The 17,344-nt window shown below is 40.9% G+C and overlaps 1 protein-coding gene across 4 annotated transcripts in view; it reads right to left on the bottom strand.

The window, feature by feature from the left end:
• The window catches only part of grhl1 (grainyhead-like transcription factor 1), a 118,749-nt gene that overhangs the window by 77,821 nt on the left and 23,584 nt on the right, over nt 1-17,344 (bottom strand). For 2 of the 4 annotated variants that reach the window (XM_043678006.1, XM_043678030.1), the window contains exons 2-5: nt 14,468-14,654; nt 13,660-13,727; nt 11,272-11,394; nt 5,308-5,686 (exon numbers count right to left, since the gene is read on the bottom strand). In XM_043678006.1, the coding sequence (XP_043533941.1) occupies nt 5,308-5,686; nt 11,272-11,394; nt 13,660-13,727; nt 14,468-14,654 (757 nt within the window). The remainder of the gene's footprint in view (nt 1-5,307; nt 5,687-11,271; nt 11,395-13,659; nt 13,728-14,467; nt 14,655-17,344) is intronic. The other 2 variants (XM_043678014.1, XM_043678020.1) reach the window with 2 other exon arrangements.

Consider the following 17,344-nt stretch of genomic DNA (forward strand, 5'->3'; position numbering starts at 1 on the left):
ATTACCTGTGATTCTAAGGGGCATGTTATAAATTCAATTATTCCTGTATTGCTGTTGCAGAACAATTGTGGAATTTTTGAAATCAAGAAGAATGGACAAAAGTAGCAAATGTCTGCACCATAAGTCATCAGTAAGACTGAATGTAAGTACAGACCCAGAGTCCTCAATTGCTTCTCATATGACAAGAGACAACGTGCAGAGGCAGGAATTTGATGATTCAACCTCAGAACACTCCATTGTATTTGACAGCCAGTGAAGAACTTTTGAAACACACTCATTGTTATCATGTAGGAAATAAGGCAACCAACATCGACACAGCAAGCTTCCACAAATCGCAATGGAATATAAACAGATAGTCTTTTAGTGAAACCAAAACTGAAAATATTTATAATATTTAGGTCTGACAGCATTTATGGAGAGAAACAGTGTTAATGTTTCAGGTCAAAGAACCTTCAGAATTGTCCTGATGAAGGTAATCAACCAGTGATGAGACTGTAAAATAGAAGAGCAGAATTAGACCATTCAGCCCATTGGGTCTGCTCTGTCATTTGATCATGGTTGAAATGTTTCTCAATCTCATTCTCCTGCTTTCTCCCCATAACCCCTGATTCCCTTACCAATCAAGAATCTAGCTTTGTCTTAAATACGCTCAATGACTTGGCTTCCACCAGCCCTCTGCAGCAATGACTTCCATGGATTAGCTACCTTCTGGCTGAAGAAATTCCTCCTTATCTCGGTTCTATGTTGTCCCTTCACTCTGAGGCTGTGCCCTCAAGTGCTAGTCTCTCCTACTAGTGGAAACATCTCCATGTCCACTCTATCTAGGCCTGTCAGCATTCTGTAAGTTTCAATCAGATCCCCCCATATCTTTCTAAACTCCTTCACGTACAGGCCCAGAGTCCTCAACTGCTTCTCATATGATAAGTCTTTCATCCCTAGGATCATCCATGTAACCATTTTCTGGACTCCTCCAATGCCAACATATCCTTTTTTATATACAGGTTGAAAATTGTTCACAATATTCCAAACGTAGTCTGACCACAGCCTTATACAACCTCAGCAGTGCATCTCTGCCCTTGTATTCTAGCCCTCTTGAAATGAATGCTAACAATTCATTTGACTTCCTAACCACTAAGTGAACCTGCATGTTTACCTTAAGAGAATCCTGAACTAGAACTACCAGGTCCATTTAAGCTTCAGATTTCCAAAGCCTTTCCCCATTCAGAAAATAATCTATGCTTCTATTCTTCATACCAAAGTGCATAACCTCATACTTTCCCACATTGTATTCCATCTGCCATTTCATTGCCAACTTGCCTAGCATATTCAAGTGTTTCAGCAGCCTCTTCGATTCATCAATATTACTTGACCCTCCACCTATCTTTGTGTCATCTGCAAACCTAGTAACAATGTCCTCAGTTCCTTCATCCAGATTGTTAATATATAACATGAATAGTTGTGGTCCTAACACTGACCCCTGTGGAACTCACAAGTCACTGGCTGACATCCCAAAAAAGACTCATTTATCCCTACTCTCTGCCTTCTGTCAGCCATTCCTCTATCAATGCCATACCTTACTCCTAACACTACAGGCAATTATCATATTTCCCAGCCTCCTGTGCAGCACCTTGTCAAACACCTTTGGAAATCCAATTAGATCATGTCCACTGGTTCTCCTTTTGTCTAACTTGCTTGTCACCTCCTCAAAGAATTCCAACAGATTTGTCAAGCATGACTTCCCCTTGACGAAGCTGTGTTGATTCAGTCCTATTTTACCAAGCACTTCCAAGTACACTACAATCTCATCCTTAATAATGGACTCTAAAATCTTACCAATGACCAAGATCAGGTTAACTGGCCTACAGTTTCCTGTTAGTGTCTTCCACTGTGTAGACTGATGCAAAGTACCTATTCAGTTCCTCCACCATTTCCTCTACTACTTCTCCAACCTCAGTTTTCAGCCTCCAATGTTCACTCTTACCTCTCTCTTTTTAGATTCTTGCAATCTTCATTAATATTACTAGCTAGCTTACTCTCATATTTAAACTTCTCCACCAACCACCTCCCCGCAACTCCCCCCACTCCACACACACACACCTTATTGTTTTGTTAGCTATCTTCTGCTGGTTTTTAAAGACTTCCCAATCCTCTGGTTTTCCATTAATCTTCACCACATTATATGCTTTCTCTTTTGCTTTTGTGCTGTTCCTGACTTCACTTGTCACCCATGGTTGCCCCATCCTCCCCTGAGTTTTTTTCTACTTCCTTGGGATGAATTTCTGCTGTGCCTCCCAGATTATCCCCAGTAACTCCTACCATTGCTGCTCCACTGTCTCCCCTTCCATGCCTCATTACATATTACCAAATCCAGAATTGCCGGTTTCTTAGTGGACTCTACCACAAGTTGCTCCAAAAAACCAATCTCAAAAACATTCCATTAATTCCTTTTCTTGAGATCTGCTACCAAGCTGGTTTTCTCAGTTCACTGGCATAATGAAGACTCCTATGATTATGTAACAGTGTCTTTCTTACATGCCTTTTGCATCTCCTGATTCAATTCTTCTCACATCTTGACAACTGCTCGGAGGCCTGTACACAACTCTCATCAGGATAAATTAGCAAGAACTCCAAACAGAATCGAAGTTTAAGTGATTTTTAAAACTGTGCTAAGGTATTGAAGTTTCATTGGATTATCACCAAAGCATGTGTTCGTATGCATCTGCAGTCTGTGACCTTCTAGGTAGTTGAGGTCACTGATTTGGAAGATGTTGTCAGAGCAGCCTTGGTGAGTTGCTGTGATGCATTTTGTAAATGGGTTTCACTGTGGCTTCTGATAGCTGGTGGGGAAGGAAATGAATGTTGGAGGTATTGGATCGGGTGTCAGTCTAGCAGTTTCTTTGTCAAGCTTCTTAAAATGTTAGGGAAGCTACACTCATCCAGGCAAGTGGAGTGCTCCATCAAACTCCTGGTATGTACATTGTATATGTCAGGAAAGCTTTGAAGAGTTAGGAGGTGAGTGACTTCCAGCAGAAATCGCAGCATCTGACTTGCTCTTGTAACTATTGTATTTGTGTAGCTGTTCAAGTTCAGGTCAAAGGTAAGGTTGGATATTCAGTGTCACGTACAAACGATCAGGGGTAAGATTTGCATTTGGTCATCTAATTCACTATCATCTTATGCAGTTTGGTGTCAACAGTTTGGTTTATGATGCTCCTGGGAAGCACCTTCAGATTTTTCAATGAGTTACACACAAATGGCTGTTTTAGACAGGAATTCATAACTAAGTTCTTTTTTTTTGCATATTCATTGCAATGAATTCATTTGTAACATACTTTTTTTTATCTGTAATGGTGGCAAACAGTAACACCTGTAATGGTTAAAGCTGTTTTCTTGTTATACAAGATTATCAGATTGCTGTAAATTGTTGTGGCAAGAAATGAGGTTCCTACTCAGACCAAGTTAATTACAGCCTTAGTGTGCTCCACGTAATGGTGTAATTGTTCCAAATTATGAAATAGATATAAAAGTGTTTATACCAGTCAAGAAACAACTTGCATTTGTATTGCATCTTTAACACAGTAAAAACACCCCAAGGCACATCACAGGAGTTTTATCAAAAAAATATTGACACCAAGCCACATAATGAGAAATTTGGGCAGATGATGATGGTTATAGAGGCAGATTTTATGAAGAATCTTAAAATTGAAGAGTGTAGAATTGCAATGAGCTTTCCAGAAGGAATATCAGAGCTTAAAGCCTAAGTAGCTGACAACATGACTGTCAATGGTGGAGTGATTAAAATCAGAGATTTAAGAGTGACAAGCCCACAATCCATGGAGCGCAGATCTTTCAGACGTGGTCAAGTTGGAGGACACTGCAGAGATCAAGAGGAGAGAGAGAGAGATATGAAAACATAAATGAAAACTTTAAAACTGAGATTTTGTTGTCTCAAAAGCCAACTTAGGATGGTATGCACAGCATTATAGGGTGAGCAGAAGTTTGTGCAAGTTAGGATACAGGTAGCAGAATTTTGGATGAGCTCATGTTTATGTAGAATTAAAGATGACAGACTGGCATTCCTATTCCTTTAGTTCTGTTCGAAACATTTCTATCTGTCACATGCCAAATCCTGCATACCATTCCAGCTTTTGTTCTCTAAACAGTTAATTCTCTGGAACCCATTCAGCATTACGTTTCTTACTATTTTTTTGCCTTCAAATTTGTACTGATTCCAGATATAATAACCAGAATTTTTTTTAAGCCCTACTATAATAAACGCTCTGGACTCTATCTGTAAGAATGACCCTGACCTTCCAGTTACTTGCCATTTCGATAACACCATCTTGCTCCAGTGCTAACATTGTTATGCTAGGCTTCCTGCAGTGCTCCAGTGAAAGCTGGTGCAAGCTGAAGGTACAGTTTCACATTTTCTATGGAAGCACTTCACAGCCCTCTGGATTCAACATTGAGTTTCAACAACCTCAGAGCATGAATTCTGTCCTTCATGTTGACTACACCTGCCAGTTTGCATCCAATCTCTGTAATAATCCAAATGAAAATTAGCCATCCACAAAAAGGGAAAGTGGAAATATCTGAAGGGATGGGCTACACTAACAATTTGCAATGAAAAGCTGTCATTATGATCCCACATTTTCCACAGAACAGAAGTAATCCCAGATGGTAATGAATCAGCAGATAGTTTTATACTCTGCTGGATTTTTCTTTTCAGACAGGTTGCTCAATGGGCTGCAATTCACTGTTCTTTTCATATTACTGCGCAATGTGAGTATCACCCCAAATGATGTACTCTTTACTAAGTAAGTAGACGATGTGGCACACCAAGGTTAAACTATAATTAATAATGCTGCAAGTAGTCTTACATGTCCTGGTCCATTTCAATACTGCTTCGTGGCACAATAGATAGATGAGAGATTGGTTTAACCTCTTCCATCAATTGTATCAAGTTCTCAATCTACATCAGGCCGCTATGGCATTGAGGATAGAAATTCAGCCATCCATGGCCTTGTTCTATATAACCATAACAGTGCCTTAGGATGGCATTAAGAGGGCTAAGAGATGATCATCTTCCATCTGCCCTCTCAGGGAAACCAAAACTAAAATATGGGGTATTTTGAACTAATCATATTTGACTCCAAACATTAACTGTTTCTCCACAGATGTTGCCAGACATTTCTCCAACACTTTCTGTTTTGATTTAAACTACAGGGTTGTCATTCCATGATAAAGGAGACTAAGCGCTAACAACTATGTCAGATCGTGCAATAAATGTGTAAATGGCCGGTTTACCTCTTGAGTGCCTTCCTTGAAATTCTCTGTGAAAGTTGTGTCTGGAGTTCTTCTCTGTGACTGTGCAGTTGAGGCAAAGTGGTCACCATGAGGATTTCGATCATGAATGACCGAGCGCTCAGGAGGCTCGCTGCAATATGATGTTGGCAGCATTCCCACAGAAAAGTTATTAGGGTTCATTTCGGTTTTAATAGATTGTGTTGGTACTGTTGTGACAGAGACAGTGACAGTAGTGTCTGTGTTTGTAAACTGATTTACTTTATCGTGTCCGACGGAGTGGCCAGGCAACACCAGATTGACTGGCAAAACTCTCAGTTGTTGCACTCGATTATCTGCGGTGGAAATGACTGGGTGATCTGTTGCAGACAGCATGCAATTCCTTAAAAAGAAAAGACAATAATTTCATACATACTGTAATGTAATGGCGACATGGAAAACCACTTAACCATTTAAAGCTGATTTGTCAACCTTGCCATTATTTCCCTCAAAACAACCTTTTTTGATAATGGGTAGATTTTAACTAGGAGGAAGCGCTCACTAATCAGCTATATTGCCTGGCAGAGAAGTGTGTCCCCCAACACAGATTATCTTAAGCACACATTGTGCAATCATAGTTCCTATCTTAAAATGAGCCTCTCACCTGAATCAAACATGTGCTTTTAGTCTGGTACTTTTAAAACAGTGGCAAATGTACTGGTAGTATTAGGTGACGGTGCTGCTATTGACACTATGGGAAGTCCTGTCAATGTCAAGTAAAGCCACTCAAAATTAATCTTAAATTTCTTATGAACTATTTATGTTTCCAATAAAGCAATAAAGGAAGAATTATGGAGCAAAAAGCTTCATCAATCTGAAGTTCAAAATGCAAGAGAGTTATTAATTTTGTTCCACGAAGCCAAAGGTTTGTCAAAACATTAGCACATTCAAAGATTCATAAGTAAAGCAGTGCAAACAGGAAGTGCCACAAACATATTGAGCATATCAGATCTGACAGAGAGGAGACTTTCATACTGAGGGAACCCAGCCCAGTCCAGTCCACAAGGGGAGACAGTGACACTGTGAGGGAGTCCAGCCCAGTCCATGAGGGGAGACAGTGACACTGTGAGGAAGTCCAGCTCAGTCCATGAGGGGAGACAGTGACACTGTGAGGGAGTCCAGCCCAGTCCATGAGGGGAGACAGTGACACCAAGAGGGTGTCCAGTCCAGTCCATGAGGGGAGGCAGTGACACTGTGAGGGAGTCCAGCCCAGTCCATGAGGGGAGACAGTGACACTGTGAGGGGGTCCAGTCCAGTCCACAAGGGGAGACAGTGACACTGTGAGGGGGTCCAGCCCAGTCCACAGGGGAGACAGTGACACCGTGAGGGAATCCAGCCCAATCCACAAGGGGAGACAGTGACACTGTGAGTGGGTCCAGCCTAGTCCACGAGGGGAGACAGTGACACTGTGAGGGAATCCAATCCAGTCCACAAGGGGATGCAGTGAGACTGTGAGGGGGTCCAGCCCAGTCCACAGGGGAGAAAGTGACACTGTGAGGGGGTCCAGCCCAGTCCACAGGGGAGACAGTGACACCGTGAAGGGGTCCAGTCCAGTCCACAGGGGAGACAGTAAAACTGTGAGGGGGTCCAGCCCAGTCCATGAGGGGAGACAGTGACACTGTGAGGGAATCCAATCCAGTCCACAAGGGGATGCAGTGAGACTGTGATGGTGTCCAGTCTAGTCCACAAGGGGAGACAGTGACACTGTGAGGGGGTCCAGCCCAGTCCATGAAGGGATACAGTGACACTGTGAGGGAATCCAGCCCAGTCCACAAGGGAGACAGTGACACTGTGACGGGGTCCAGTCCAGTCCATCCCAGCCTAGTCCAGTCCATGAAGGGAGACACTGACCCCATGGGGGTGTGCAGTCCAGTCCAGTCCATCCCAGCCTAGTCCAGTCCAGGAGGGGAGACAGTGACACTAAGGGTGTCCAGTCCAGTCCAGCCCAGACCAGGAGGAGAGACACTAACACTGAGGGAATCTAGTCCAGTCCAGGAGGGAAAACAGTGACACTGAAGTCAAGCCAGGGTCTCATCGTTAATCAACACGAAAACAGCATTAATATTAAAATAGTTTATTTATAAAGTTCAAATTGCACAGGCAATTGATTTCTGTTTCCACTGAAAATAAGGATATGCAATCACTGGCTTTATGGAATATCACCACAATAAATATTAAATGTAGTGAGTTTTTTATTAATAAAAATAGAAAAATGACAGACAGGTAAATCAAGTTGTTCCACAAAGCTTACTTGACAACTTTATAACTGGACTATCAAATAATTATTTTTGTCCCCATTGATTACTCTTCCCCTACCAGCCACTTCTTCCTCTTCAGCTGAATCATTTCAGGCCCAACACCCGCCCACTGACAAACTCACGTCTACTCAAGCAGCCATAGACTCCTAAGACAGGCAAACAGACAAAACACAATCTCGAAAACTCTTCTTTGACCTCCTCAGAAAATCAAAACCAGAAGCTCCCATGGACTAAGTGTTACCTAGAAAAGACATTGACTTTCCAAATAATAACGTGTCCAGGTCAGGAATTGGTTCAGCTGCTTCTTGAAGGTATGTCAACTATTACACTGTGCAGTCAATGAAGTGTTATTCCCCCATTACCAACAGCAACTTTAATAATATTATGAGCTGAATCACTCAGTGAATTGTTCAGCTAACCTGTATTTCTAGCTTTGCTTGTTTTCATTTCCCATACTCGGTTACTCAACCATTTCAATGTTACACCTTCAAACTCCAGCTTCCAGCCCTCCCTTACTTCCCACAGTCCTACTTTTGAACACTGGAAGGAGGGTAGGGTAGATGCTTTACATTAAATCTACTGACTGAAGAAAATATTTTCAGGCACTGGCTTTTCTGAGCGAACACTTGACACATAATAATATTAGGGGGGAAAATGAGGTCTGCAGATGCTGGAGAAGGGCTAATGCCCGAAACGTCGATTCTCCTGTTCCCTAGATGCTGCCTGACCTGCTGCGCTTCTCCAGCAACACATTTCCATCACATAATAATATTATTTTAATAAGCTTTCTGAATAACACACTTTTTTTAAAAAAGGATATAAATTTGGGAATTCTCTTCGGTGTTACTGTAGATGTTTGTTGCTCACGTGAGCGAACAATGTTTGACAAATCCAAATATGTGCGTCTCAATCACAAAATGTCTCATTCTAAAGTATCAAATGTGGATGAACCTCCCGAGTACCTGAGAAGATGGTTCAACCGTGCAGGTCATCCCAATCTAACAACTTTTTAAAAAAATTATTTGTGAGAGGAGGGTATTGCTGGATAGACCAGCATTCATTTCCCATTTCTCACTCCATTGGAGAGGATGGTAGTCAGGTGCCCCTCTTGACTGCAGTCCACATGGTGTAGTGTACCCAACAGCACTGTTGGAAAGGGAGTTCTAGGATTTTGACACAGTCACAGTGAAAGGATGGTTCCATGTCAGGATAGTTTGTGGCTTCTACAGGAACTTGTAGGTGGTGATATTCCATGAATCTGCTGCCCTTGTGTTCCAGGTGATAAAGCTCACAGGTTTGAAACATGCTTTCGGAGGACTTGTCGTGAGTTGTTCCAGATCATCTTGTAGACGGTAAACACTGCTACCACTGTGTCAAGTGAACGTTGCAAGAAGTGAATGGGGTACAGTCAAGTATGCTACTTTATCCTGGATGAAGTTAAGGTCCTTGGATCTTGTTGGAGCTGTACTCATCCAGTCAAGTGGGGAATATTCCATCACACTGAGTTTTGCTTTGCGGATAGGGGGCAAATTTTGTGGAGTCAAGAGATGAGTTATTTACTACATAACTCTTAGCCTCTGACCTGCTCTTGTAGCCACAATATTTATATGACTTGTGCAGTGCAATTTCTAGTCAAGTATAACCCAGTTAATACGGGGGATTCAGCAATGAAAATATCATTGAATGTCAAGGGGCATTGGTTAGATTCTCTCTTGTTGGACATGCTAATTGCCTGGTACTTGTGTGGTATTAATGTTACTTGGCATTTATATACCCAAGCCTGAATTTAGCCGAGGTTTTGTGCATATAGACATGGACTGCTTCAGCAACTGAATGAGTGGTGCTAAACATTCTCCAATGATCAGTGAACATTCCACTCTGACCTTATGATGGAAGGTATAGCACTGATGAAGTAGCTGATGGTTGGGCCTGGGACAATGCTGGAGGAAATCCTGCTGTGATGTGATTGAATTGAGGGGACCAACTTCCGACAACCACATCATCTTAACTTGTACTATGTGTGACTTCAACTAGTGTTTCTTTCCACTCCTCCACAATTCTCATCAGCTTCAAGTTGGCTAGTCCTGTTTCTGTACACCTTGATGTTCTTCCACATGCATACTCCAGCTCAAGTATAAATAGTTTTTAGGAGCAGGAAGCCTAGTTGATTTCCACCATTCTCCCTAAATTTTGGACCCTTATCAACTAATTTAAGCTGTACCAAGGATCCATTTCAGCTCTATTTACACTTCCCCATTCTCATAATTCTAATCTCTGTTTAATTAAATCTCATTGTCTGGTGTGCCTATTTCACAGTGCTGCAGGACATAGAAATCTCTCTCTCTTTCTTTCTAGTGTGACAGAATTCATAAAAATTAAAACATTCAGGGCAGGAATATGGTGAATTGAATATAAATTTTAATGAAATAGTTGCATTTTATTTTCTGATGCCTAAAACCTGCTATGCCAGTAAATAAAAAAAATGAGTTGCCGTGAAGTAACTTTAGAAAGATCACTCTCAAACTCTTAATTACATCATTTTTCCAAAATTTCAGGCAGCATTAAAACTACCCTGATAAGCCAGCTAGCCCAAGAATGTGACCACACCATTATTTCAGAACAAGAAGTACTCTGGAAAGAAAGGATTAGTTTACACTGCAATGGAAAAATTGTCACGTTTAATTTTCTTCAATAGCATAGGCATATGTAAAATATCTCAATTTAGTTTAGCATTTCTTTGAAAATCATATGCTGGTATTACTAGAGACTGACTATATTAATTTAAATGAAACTTGAGCTTTGACAGATAAAAATCGACGTTTTGGGCATGAGCCCTGCCCGAAACGTCAATTCTCCTGCTCCTTGGATGCTGCCTGACCTGCTGCGCTTTTCCAGCAACACATTTTCAGCTCTGATCTCCAGCATCTGCAGTCCTCACTTTCTCCTTTGACAGATAAAGCATGTTTCCGTAACAGCACTTTAGTGGGGAGGCAATGGCCTAATGGTATTATCGCTGGACTGTTAATCCAGAAAGCAAGATAATCTTCTGGAGACCTGCGTTTGAGTCACACCTTCACAGAAGGTGAAATTTGAATTTAGTTTTTAAAAAATTGAATTAAGAGTCTAATGATTATCATAAATTCATTGTCCATTGTCAGAAAAACCCACTTGGTTCACTAATGTTCTTTACGGAAGGAAACTGCCTTCCTTAGCCGGTCTGGCCTACATGTAACTCCAGACCCATAGCAACGTGGTTGACTCTTTACTGTCCTCTGGGCAATTAGGGATGGGAAATAAATGATGGCCTAGTCAGTGATGCCTTCATCCCATGAATGAATAATAAAAAAAGAAAGATTTGATGGTTCAAATCTAAGGGCTGATGGTACTCAAACCTGTCTAAGGCATTTTGAGAAGTTTGTTCATTGTTAAGTAGGCTGCTTGGCAGAATTACCATTTAAAAGATATTTGGATAAGTTCATGAATAGGAAAGGTTTGAAGGGAAACGGGCCAAGTGGTAGGCAGGACTTGTTTAGTTTGGGGACATGGTCAGCACAGACGGGTTGTACCAAATGGTCTGTTTCCATGCTTTATGACGCTCTGACTCAATAATAATAGTCATTATATAATCAAAGGAAGGAAATATTTTAAAAACCCAATACTGCCGGCTTACCCGGTTTGAATTGTGGCTCCTTCTGGACGATCATAGAGCAGCATTGAAGCTGGCTGTGTAGAAGACAGCATCCCTGACCGCACTCCCCTTCTAGTGCGAGGGAGATGCATGGGGGTTAGCAATCTTCCAACGAGCAAAACAAAACGGAAAGAAATTTTTTAAACTATTACATAAAAAAAAGAATAAAACATGCTCATAAGATCCCAGTCAGTATGGTAATTATTTGGAACCTGGATTCATTATTTCGTAGCACGTTTCCCTGGACTGCTGGTCAAACATGTTCAAAGAATAGTGTGGTCATTATATATGTTAACAATTTCCAATTCTTCAAGAACAACAAAGTGTGATTCAGCCCATCGTGTCTGTTGGTTCCAAAGATTGTGTCACCCAAGTGCATAAGAAATTATCGCATTGCACAGAAACTGCTCTCAGATAAGCACAAAAGGGAACAAGATATTTATATCTCTCTTTTTAATGGATGGATATTTCTGAACATCAAGAGTCAAATTTTGGGGCATTTCTATACTTACTAAATTTCAGTAATACCAGTAGAGCTTAAACCCAAATAATTCACATTAGGAAAATGATTAACTCTTGCAGTAAGGTAAAAAAAAAAATCAGATCACTTGCCATTATACTGTAACGTTGGAAGTTAATGCAAAATTCAAAGTTAAAATTTGGGAAAAACATATGACAGACAGCCACATCAATATTTGAGAGTGTGGTGCTGGAAAAGCACAGAGGGTCAGGCAGCATCCAAGGAGCAGGAGAATCAACATTTCAAGCATAGGCCAGGGCTCCTTGGATGCTGCCTGACCACCTGTGCTTTTCCAGCACCACACTCTCGACTCTGATCTCCAGCATCTGCAATTCTCTATTTCTTCTAGCCACATCAATATTGTCTGAATGACACATTCTGCATAAAATTAAAAAGTTGAGTTGTTGGAATATTAACTAACTCACTAAAATATGGAATCAGCTGTCCTCTTTTAATTACAGAGACAGCACAACATCCAACAATAAAGTAGTTACACTCAGGCTTCACTTTCTGTTGGACATCCCTTTGCATCACTCAGACAGAGAAACTATGGGGTTTACAGCATCCATAAAAAATAAACACTATCTCCTTAACTGAGCAATCCCTTAAGTGTTATTCGCCTAAATTAATCAAGCTAAGTAATTGTAGCTTTCACAAAGTTCAGATTTTGTGTCAATGATTGGGTTCCTTTCTTTGATTAAACAAAAAAATCTTTGCATCTTGTGTGGAGCGTTTGGGGTACTGATGATTTGTTCTCACAGACCTTTTACATGAACAGACGAAAATAGCAGCTCCAAGAATCCAGGGCTGTTCCAACAGGAATGGTTGGAACCTTGTTGGACCAGGTTTCAACTCGGCATCAGTGTTTGCAGATTAACTTGGTGGGATGATAGCTTACACCTGTCAGTATAAAGGGCTGGAGTTCCTGTAGTTCAGACATGGTGCTTCAGACTGACCCATTTGGGCGATCAGGTCTGTTGCAGGTAGTTCATGCAACAAGTATGGCTCTTTGGAAAGGGAAGGAAAAGTGGGATTGGAGTCTCATTCCTGATTGCCAGTGGAAAATATTTAGAATATTAAATTCAGTTCTGAAAGAACCAACGGTTAAGTAGGCAAGCAACAATTATTGACTAAGCTCAAACAGTAAATTGTACTGTGCTTCAATGTAACAACCTTGAGACTAAGGCTATGTTCAGTTTCAGGTATTGACAGTTTGTGGATCAGGTGGTTCAAGTCATGGGCAACTTGCTTCAAGAGGGATTAGGATTTGTTTGGAGCATCAGGTACAGTGATCCATAAAGCAGCAAACCATTAACTACTCTGGAGACAAACCGCACTAATACAGTTTGCTTAACCAAACTGTCCAGGCAAGGTTTTGTTTAAATTTTGCTCAGTTAAAATTGATGCATGCTGTAAAATCTTTCAGACAGCTCTGGTATTTGGACATTTGGATCGGAGCTTCTGCAACCATACTTAAAACTTTCTCTGATTTAAAATTATGGATGGTATTGAAAGAGCAAATAAAGAGACAAGGTTTTTTCAAGTGAGCAGGAAAGATCAGTAACCAGAGGACACATTTTTAAGCTAATTTACAAATGAGCCAGAGAGAAGATCAAGATTTTCTGTTTTATTAAGTCATAACTATGTTACCGGAAGAAGTGACTGAACCAGACTCATAGCCACATTGAAAATGTATTGATCGTGTATTTGAAAAAGTAAAACTTTGTAGGCTTTGGGGAAAGTGGGAAAGTTGAACTAATTGGACAACTCTCCCAAAGAGCCAACAGACAGTGTGGGATGAATGACCTTCTATGGTTCTAAGCACATGTCAACAGTTATAATACACTTACCTTTTATTGTGCTCAGGGTCAGTACTGGAATTTTTCTCTGGTGGTATTGTCCTCTTCTCCCTGGGAACCTAACAAGAGAGGTATTTAGATGCTCGGTATCAAGTTGTTATGAACAGTATTTTGTTGGCAGCAATCAAAACACATAGATTCTGTGAGTAGCTGTTGTCTGCCAGCAAATGCCAAGTACTGTATTGCAATGTACAGTGATCGTCAGCAACTCAAGTCAGGGTGGTTTTAGCCAGTTTGCGCAAAGATCTCAATTGTCAACCCGTGTTATGTCCTTCTTTAATAAACTTAAGTTGAACAACAATTCTCTTCCCACGTGGCTCAAATCAACTTCACTTTCATCCTATCATTTCTGTAAAAATACAGTAAGGACGTCAGACAACTGCATTTATACTCCCTCACTCATATCCGCAGAATTATTTCAGAACCAGTTTTGAGACATGGTGAATATCACAGAAAGGGAAACTCACAAGGTAAGCAACATTCTTTTGTTTCAGCACAAAGTGAATTAGAATCTAACCAATCCTGTGTACCGCTCTTAAGCATCTTTTAAGATTCAGGATTTGGAGATGCCAGTGTTGGACTGGGGTGTACAAAGTTAAAAATCACACAACACCAGGGTATAGTCCAACAGGTTTAATTGGAAGCACACTAGCTTTCGGAACGACGCTCCGAAAGCTAGTGCTTCCAATTAAACCTGTTGGACTATAACCTGGTGTTGTGTGATTTTTAACTTTAAGATTCAGATGTGATATCTGGGAGACTCTCAGAATTGTGGATTTCATCTGCTGGGATTACATACCTTGTAATAATCATACAGTAAACCCAAAGCTGCAGCACTATCATCATCTCCATTGATGCTCATCATGGCCTTGGTGGCAGCAGTCAGAGGATTTTCTAGGAAGGATTTCCAAGCCTCATCTTCACTGGTATATGAGCGCCTCTGAGGATAAAGCTGCTCATTCTGTAGCACCAAAACTGCTCTCTTGCTGCAAAGAGATGGGCAGAAAACTAATGAAAAACCTCTTTGAAAGCCAAGGGTATTTTTTTTAATTAAAATTCTATACCTGGGTCATAAAACTTAGAAACAGAGAAATGTGTTCATTGGTGACCAGATAAACAAATTAGCCAAGCTCTTTCAAAAAAATTGCAACATCTGTAGTCTTGGACTTGGTTCCAAATAGTAGTTTGTCGTTGCTAAACTGGTTTGACAACAGTAGCTTATAAGATTCTATCAGATTTAATTGTAATTCTTTAATTCTGTCCTCAGCGCACAGGATCACTTCGAGTCACTCAGAAGATATGACAAGTACACCAGATTTCTTGAGTATACTGTTTTTCATGTAGCATACAACTTGGACATCTCTACTCAGCAAGGATTTCTTAGTGGGTTTTTGCCCTTTCCATAGTCTCAATCGGGAATACCCTTATGTGCCAGATATATGACTTAATCTTTACATCGAATAGTAAATGCACACAGTGACACACACCTCAGTGTCATTACCTCGTTTTTATACACTCATTCTAACTCATTCAATTCAATGTATGTATAATAAGAGGGTGTGTCTGAATTGTTCCTGAAGCATCTATTGACTGAAACTATTCAAAAAGCTCCTTAGCTTTGACACTTAAAGATCACTCTTGCAGGTCGACAGTTCTCATTCGTGTTTTTTGGCCTATCTGCCTTTAAACATGAAACCAAGTTCTCCTTGCGATTGTCCTTTGATTGCCAAAGAGAAAATCAAAAACAACATCCAACATATTCTGGAGGTCTGCATCAAAATCTCACAGTGATTCACAGTTGGGACAGAAAACATATTCAGTTTATAAATATTCACAACATGTAGTGGAAGAGTCGTGTCCACATACGTCACAGTGCTAGCCTCAACAGGACAATGGCATAATGCATTACAGACCATCCTGCTTTCATCCAGTTCTGTTCAGTTCAGGAAATTACACCTCTATTCTTTGCCCAGAAGTATCCATTTGAAAACTAGATCATTTCCAAATGCCACAAAGTATTTTACAAGAGAACAAAGAACAAAAAAAAAAGGTTATAATCCATTAAGCCAGTTTCTTCCACATCCACTCACAATGTTTCTTTATATATTTTACATTTGTGTATTTTTCCCATTGACAGTTATATTAATATTGATGATGTAGAGGTGCCGGTGTTGGATTGCGGTGGACAAAGTTAAAAATCACACAACACCAGGTTGTAGTCCAACAGGTTTATTTGGAAGCACTAGCTTTTGGAGCACCGCACCAGCTGAAGGAGCAGCATTCTGAAAGCTTGTACTTTCAGATAAACCTGTTGGACTATAACCTGGTGTTATGTGGTTAATATTAATGTCAACTAGGAGAAAGTGAGGACTGCAGATGTTGGAGATCAGAGCTTAAAAATGTGTTGCTGGAAAAGCGCAGCAGGTCAGGCAGCATCAAAGGAACAGGAGAATCGACGTTTCGGGCATAAGCCCTTCTGAGTACGTGGCTGAAGAGCTTCAGGGCAGAGGAGATTACCTGGGGGGTGCAGTGAGAGAGGGACTCACTGAGATCCTTGTAGAGGGAGGAGGAGAGCTTCTTCAAGGAAGGCATCCTTGCAAGAGGATTCGCAGAAGTCCTGATTCCTGAAGAAGGACTTATGCCCGAAACGTCGATTCTCCTGTTCCTTTGATGCTGCCTGACATGCTGCGCTTTTCCAGCAACACATTTTTAAGCTCTAATATTGATGTCAAGTTTGGCTATCTATATTTCTGTTACCGGTTCTGAAGATTAAGTCCCATTCCAGAAAAGTTGATGTTTGTTCATTCATTAGGTGTGCGTACCACTGGCAAATCCAGTATTTATTGATCATATCTATTTACGTCAAGGTGGTGGTGATGGGACACCTTTTGACTGACTGCAGTCCATGTGGTGCCAGTTCTCCTCCGTGCTAATATGGAGGGAAGCCTTGGGTTTTCACCCAGTGACAGTGAAGGAAAAATGATATAGTTTCAAGGCAGGATTGTGTGGGGCTTGGAGGGACAGTGGCAGGATGGTGGCATTCCCATGCACCTGAAATCCTTATATTTCTCAGCAGAAGGAGTCACGAATTTGGAAGGCACTGTCAAAAAAGCTTTAACGAGTAACTTCAGCACACTTTATAGATGGTACACACCAATTAATTTTCACCAGTGATGGAAGGCAGTAGATGAGGTGTCAATCAAACAGACTGCTTTGTCTTGGTCAGTGCAAAGCATATTGGAGCCACACTTATCTAGGTAAGTGAGGAACTATTCCACACATTCCAGACCGGTGACTTACAGATGCCGAAAAAGCTTTGATTGGTCAGAAGCTGAGTTATTTACTGCAGAATATTCAACCCCTAATCTGTTCCTGTATCCATAATGTGTGACTGGTCCAGTTCAGGTAATTGCCCCATCACCACCACCTTGACGTAAAAAGATATCCCTAGGATGTTCAGAGTAGGCAACTCACTTTTTTGGTCAAATCTCTGATTAGATGCTTTCTTGTTGGAGATGATCATTGCCTACCATTGATGATCATTGACACAAATATTCTTTGAGGAGAAAGTGAGGTCTGCAGATGCTGGAGATCAGAGATGGAAATGTGTTGCTGGAAAAGCGCAGCAGGTCAGGCAGCATCTAGGGAACAGGAGAATCGACGTTTCGGGCATTAG

This window comes from Chiloscyllium plagiosum, chromosome 3 (assembly GCF_004010195.1).
Source record: "Chiloscyllium plagiosum isolate BGI_BamShark_2017 chromosome 3, ASM401019v2, whole genome shotgun sequence".
In the NCBI taxonomy this organism is placed as follows: Eukaryota; Metazoa; Chordata; class Chondrichthyes; order Orectolobiformes; family Hemiscylliidae; genus Chiloscyllium; species Chiloscyllium plagiosum.